This window comes from Chrysochloris asiatica, unplaced genomic scaffold (genome assembly GCF_000296735.1).
Source record: "Chrysochloris asiatica unplaced genomic scaffold, ChrAsi1.0 scaffold00177, whole genome shotgun sequence".
Classification (NCBI taxonomy): domain Eukaryota; kingdom Metazoa; phylum Chordata; class Mammalia; order Afrosoricida; family Chrysochloridae; genus Chrysochloris; species Chrysochloris asiatica.
Window position 1 is genome coordinate 6843906 of NW_006408695.1, and position 6330 is coordinate 6850235.

General features: G+C 41.8%; 1 protein-coding gene across 1 annotated transcript; it reads right to left on the reverse strand.

Moving 5' to 3' along the window:
* Window positions 1-659: 659 nt before the first annotated feature.
* On the reverse strand, window positions 660-3055 carry RTP4 (receptor (chemosensory) transporter protein 4). The gene is made up of 2 exons (XM_006871896.1): window positions 2901-3055; window positions 660-1305 (listed from the first exon to the last, which is right to left on the reverse strand). The coding sequence occupies exons 1-2, from the start codon at window positions 3053-3055 to the stop codon at window positions 660-662; spliced, it is 801 nt and encodes a 266-aa protein (XP_006871958.1).
* Between the last annotated feature and the right edge of the window lie 3275 nt (window positions 3056-6330).

The following is a 6330-nucleotide window of genomic DNA, read 5'->3' on the forward strand; positions in this document are numbered from 1 at the left end:
ATCATATTGAGCCCACTTGAATAATCCAGGATAATTTCACATTCCAAGAGTCTTAAATTAATGATCATATTTGCAAAGTCCATTTTTCCATGGAAAGTAACATATGCACAGGTTCTGGGGATTAGGACATGGGCATCTGTAGAGGTCACTATAGTTTATTAGAATAACTTTCAAGTAATACCGATGACCCTCAATTCTTGTCAAGATATGTCCTAATGAATGATTGATTGAATGAATGAATGATCTTGTAGTAATTCATTGAATATTTATTGAGGCTCCATATATATATATATATATATATATATTGAAAGGAGTTCTGGTGTGATGCTGTGGGTTCATGTGCCAGACTGCAAAGCTGTTTGAACTTCAAGGTTGGTGGTTCAAGCTCACCAACTGCTCCTTGGAAGTCCTATACAGGGTTATTATGGGTCAGAGATGACTCAACAGCACTTAACAACAACAGCAACATTATATATGGGGTCATGTATTAGACTAGTCTACAAAAAAATCCAGGAAATCAGTTCTTATTCTAAAATTTGACCTTAACGTACTTAATCTCAAAGCAAATACTCTGTCATGTGAAAATAGCAGCCAGTTAATTGCTTTCTCATAATCATCAAATTAAAACAAAAGAAGAGATGCATAAAAGTCTGATTTCATTATTCTTTGCTCATACATGATCTGGTAGCAATAACTGCAGACAGAGCAACAAGCACACCTATAACATACATGAACCGCAATGTTGGCCAGTTCTCTGATGGTGGCAAGAAAGTGCTATCTGGAGAGAGCCTTCCAGATGAAGAGCTTGTAGCTATTGGGCCTGTCCTATCTGTGTAAGCTCTTACGTTAGCTGACTGGTTCCTGGCTGGAGTTTGGACAAACCCATCACCAAGAGATGGAGAGTATCTCCCAATATCCACATAGGAGAGTGAGGTTGTGGGTGGTTGTGCCACGAGGTTTTGTAAGTCCCATGTACAGAAACCCAGAAGACATGCCTCACAATTGGTTGTGTCATGGGGCCCTTGCAATGGCACTTCTGCAGTCACTGGTATCGGTGGAGCTGTCCTCATATCCACGCTATAGAATCTCTCCAGAATACGCTGCACCAGGTTGTTCAGAATCATCATGGTGCTCTCAGAAGAGAACTCAGGCTTCTCAAATTGGGACCCATGACACTTCTTACATCTCTGAGCAAAGAACCGCATTAGCACCTGTCCCTGGGATCTCCAGTGCTCCCAGTACATTTGACAGAGAACCTGCACTTTGGCAGAAGCCCATCTTCGCTGGCATGAGGAACACTGGAACCTGTAGACAGAAGGAAGAAACAATTGTGTCCTCTCTTGATTGCTGAACATAAGGGAAATGGGCCTGGCCTGAGTCTCTAAGATCTCTGTCAGTTTGGAAAAGTTCTTGATTCTGTGATTTGGAATGTTCCAGTCATTGACAAATAGAAGTGAGAAAGAATTGTGTTTCTGATAAAGCTTTTGTGCCCCACTAAGATTCTTACCCATAAGCCATCTTCAAATGAGTCTGTTTGTTAGTGAAAAATCTCTAGATACCTCACAGGGGAAGTGTCTCTTCCTTGTGCCAATGAGATATGATCCTCATAAGAATCACAGCAAACTCTCAAAAAGTATCTGCTTTGAGGCAGACAGTGTAATTGGTACTTTGCAGCAATGTTTTCCCATTTTGTCTTTAAAACAAGTCTGTGGGGTCCTGGTTTCATGCTGTAGGATAAGCACTGGACTACTAACAAAAAGACTGGTGGTTCAAACCCACTAGTCACTCCTCAAAAACTTTACACAGGGTGGCTATGACTCGGACCTAATGAAGACTTGATGGCACTTAATAGCAACAACAATATGTTGATAATAGTGTCCTGGCATGGGACTGTAGGATAAACACTGGACTGATCACTGTAAAATTGGTATTTCAAACCCACCAGCTGCTTTCAAAAACCCTATACAGGGTCACTATGAGTCAGAACTGATTTGACAGCACACAACAGCATGCTGATAATATAATCCCTGAACATTTTTCCTCTTGTGAATCGCAGCTTAGAGAAGACCCTCTGGTGTTACTGAGCTCAATATCCTGTTATCCCCAGGCCATCAGTACAAACTATATTCAACAAGATTGCTTGGTCTTAGTGAATTCCTGGGTCATTACAAGAAGGACTCAGTCCCACAGATGGCCTGAACAGGGCTGGGAGAGCTGCTACAGCTTGGAGAGATGAGGCCGGCTTGATAGGGGAGAGACTGCAGAAGACTTGAGAGGTGGTAGGGATCAAATGAGACACAGAGAGAAGAGTCTGGCACAGCATAGAGGCATTGCTCAGGGATTCCTAGAAAGACTTAGAGAGGGCAACCTAATTAAACAAACAAGATGGGGGTGGGGGTGCAAGTATCCTCAATTAGAACCTACAGAGCATTGTGACCACAGAAGAAAGGAAAGCCTAGCATCATTTATTCATTTAATAAGCTCTCCAAACAATCCTTGCATGGTGCAAATGGTTAATACGCTTGGCTAGTAACTGAAAGAGTGATGGTGTAGTGCTGTAGGAGAGCCACTGGATGACTAATCATAAGCTAACTGCAAGGTTGGCAGTTCGAACCCACCAGCCACTGCTCAGAAACCCTATACAGGGTTGCTATGAATTAGAACCGATTTGATAGCATTTAACAATAACAACTAACTGAAAGACTAGAGCTCCCAGGAAGAAAGACCTGGTGAATTAGTTCCTAAAGCTCAGTCACTGAGAACCCTGTTTAGAACAGTTCTACTCTGACACACATGGGATCACCGTGAGTGACAGTCGACTTGATGGAAATTTATAGGGTTGGTAAGCTGAGCCTCTTGGCTCCAGAAGAAGGCTTATGGCTTACAACGCGCTCACTCACCTGCCAAAGGCTTTCTGCTGGTATTGCTTCCACCCAGGGCTCATACAGTCTGGCTGAAGTGTCTCATCCAGCTTCAGGGTCCATCTAGCCCAGGGTTCCACCTGTTGGATCAGGTCTTGAAAGATCTGCTCCCATGAGTTGATATCTAAAGCCATTCTTCTTCTGAGAGGGAGGGAGGTGGAGACTTAGTGTAACTTTCGTTTTACTAGAATCCCAGCAAGAGGAAGGGAAAAAAAAAAAAAAAAGTTTCACTTCTGTGTTTGAACACATGCTTATACCATGTTTTGTAACAGGACAGTATCCATGCCCAGTGCAAGTCAGTGATGATGACAGAGGCCAGTTAATTTGTTAACAGATGTTGCTGAAAGGCATCTGAGTACAGAACATCATTCTAGGGGATCCTCTAAGTCAGTTGTTATTTCTTTTTTCTCTCATTTTTAGGATAGGCAAAGCACTATTTTGAACGTTGACATGGGGAATACAAGACTAAGAAACAGTTCTGCCCTGCACAGCTGCTCCCACTCTGGAGCAGAGGGTTGAGACAGTTGGGAGCATTTACTTATCACAGACACCCAAATAATCCTTGGAGAGGGGATTATTCCTAATCTTTCAGATGAATGGTTCAAAGATGCCCTAGTGATACCATGGCTAAGCACTCAGATGTGAACTATGAAGACTGATGCTTTGAATCCATCCAGTTGCTCTGTGGGAGGAAAGAACTGGTGAGCTGTTCCTATAATGACTGCTGTTGATAAGTGCTGTCGAGTCAGTTCTGACCCATAGCGACCCTGTATAGAGTTTCCAAGGAGCAGCTGGTGGGTTTGAACCACCAACCTTGCAGCTCAAACTGACTTTGTGGTCCAGTACATTATCCTGTAGCACCACACCAGGACTCCATAGAGACCTTATGTGGTTGTTATTAAATGCAGTCAAGTCAGTTCTGACTCATAGTGACTCCATATAGAGTTTTTGGTGTTTGAATCACCGACCTTGTGGTCCAAACTGATGTTGCAGTCAAGTGCTTATCCTACGGTGCCACACCAGGACTCCTGTAATGATTACAACCTAGGAAACCCTATGGAGCCATTCTTGTCTGTCTTATAAAGTCACTATAAGTTGGACTTGATGACAATGGAGCTTTGGGGGCAGAGGGCTTCGTACAAAGCCACACAGGTAGTAAGCAGTAAGGTGAGACTTGAATCCAGAATTCCTTGACTTTAAAACCTGCAATATCCCCACCCACCACATTCCCTGAGAAGAAGCTAAGATTAGGATTTCAAGTTCAGGATGCCAAGCTGGATTCAGACCAATATCTGCCATGGTGTGTGGCAGAAGGCGAGGCTGCGTGAAAGACTTCTTTAACTCAGTCATTTGTTATGTAAATTATCTTGCTGGGCAGTACTGGAAGCAGGTATGGGAGCCATCTTTTGGTAGCATGATTGAGATGAGAGATTGGTCACTTTCAATTCTTTGACTTTAGAAATCCTGGGATTCTAGAAAATAAGCTCTGTTCCTGTGGAGTTTATTTTATTTTCTCTAGAAAAAATGGAGCCCTGTAGGATAAGCACTGGACTGTTAACTGCAAGTGAGGCCAATGGTTCAAACCCACCAGAAACTCCTCAGAAACTCTATACAAGGTCGCTATGAGCTGGAATCAACTGGACAGCACTTAACAGCAATAATAACTAGAAAAGTAATTTTTCAATGATTACAGAAAAATGAATACAGAACACGTCAAGATTTATATAGCAAATATTTACCCATGTACCCACCATCCCCATGAAATTTAAATTCCTATAGGACAAGCAGGATGTGTGTATTCAAGGATGTCCTGTTATAGCGTCTGTATTCTGGTCAGGGTCAGCCTAGGTCTTTTCTGGCCTTCTATGCTTTGAAGTATTCTATTCAGGAAGGAAAATCACCCTCAGGAGATTCTGTTTTCCACAAACTCTCTGCCCTCATCACCTTGCACATTGAGGATACATACAGACAATGTAGGAAACTCTGGAAAGAGAACTTGGAATTGGACTCACAGATTATTAAAGCTGGAAAGACTCTTAGGAATTAACTTCCTCTCTTTTCCCTCTAATTTTAATACATAAGAAAACTGAGACCCAGGGACTTAGTAGTATTAAAGTAGGATCAGAACCCCAATATCCCATGACCCAGATCTGAGCCCTGCTTTCTGCTCCACAGGTCTTTCACCCACACTTCTCTCCTACCTTCTGCTGACTTTGAATCCAGTTACTCTCTTTATCTTTGGAGCATGCCCATGATCCTTCCCTCTTCACCCTTCAAATGGTCTCTTTTCCCAAAATATAGCCTTGACTGGTCAAATGAATTCCCTGCCAATTTCCCTTGCTTCTGCTTTATGTGGTCCCTTTGATTTACCCAAGTGCTGCAGGCCAACTTGGTCTTTGGAATGGGTGGTATAGGGAGGTGATAGGTGTATGATTTGTTATTTGAGGACTAGTGGAAACCCACTACTTTACCTACCACCAAAAAGAAAGAGGAGAAGGAAGAAGAGGAAGAGATATAAATGAAGGCAATTATAGCCTTTCCTCTGTATCTACTCTAAGACACATATTTCAAGGCATTATGACTACAGAATAAGAGAATTATGGAAATCAGTGGTTGGAAGAAGACTTAGCTGTCATCATCCCCTTAGTTCCTTCATTTCACTGAGATCCATTAGAAAGATTTATCCAAGTCATATAGTGTGATTGATTGTGGTGAACTTTAGGCTTTCATTAACTCTTGGTGCCTTATCGTAAACTTGTGACAGAACTCCTGAAAGATAACTGATTAAAAAAAAAAAAAAAAAAAAAGGAAGGCTATCTATAGGGAACTCAGCACAAATCAATTCTTAAAAAAACAAAAAAACAAAAAAAAAGAGGAAAACCTAGATTCCAAGCAGTTAAGAGCTAGAATGAATCTACAGGATCATCAAATCTTCTAATGGTTATCGATACATCACACCCCCTTTCCCAAAACAAAAACATTGCTAATGTGGCACTGAAGGTTAATGCACTGGATTGCAAAATCAGTTTGAACCTCCAGGTCGGCAGTTCTAGCTCACCATTCGCTCCTTGGAAACCCTACACAGGGTTGCTATGGGTTGGAACCAACTCGTTGGCACTAAACAACAACAATCTATATTTGCATTCTTTTTCCTGGGTCTGAGTGGCAGCCACTAACAACTGATTGGTAGATGCAATGTTGTTCCATCCCTGCACTAGTCCAGCTCCCTTATTTTACAAGTGGCAGAAACTGAAAACAAGGTAGGTTGGATATCATCACTAAGGCTAAAGGTTCAGGTTTTATAATCTTAGGTACACACCTACATTACAGAACATTACATGGTTGATCACAAATAGGTCTAGCATATAGATTAGCATAAATATTATGTTCTTGGGGACTTTTTTTTTTT

Bases quoted from the DNA above. Each gene is read 5' to 3' on its own strand.
- RTP4 (XM_006871896.1), bottom strand. From the start codon at position 3,055: ATGGCTTTAGATATCAACTCATGGGAGCAGATCTTTCAAGACCTGATC. The intron at 1,306-2,900 runs GTGAGTGAGCGC...TTCTGTCTACAG, and splicing joins CAGCAGAAAGCCTTTGGCAG to GTTCCAGTGTTCCTCATGCC.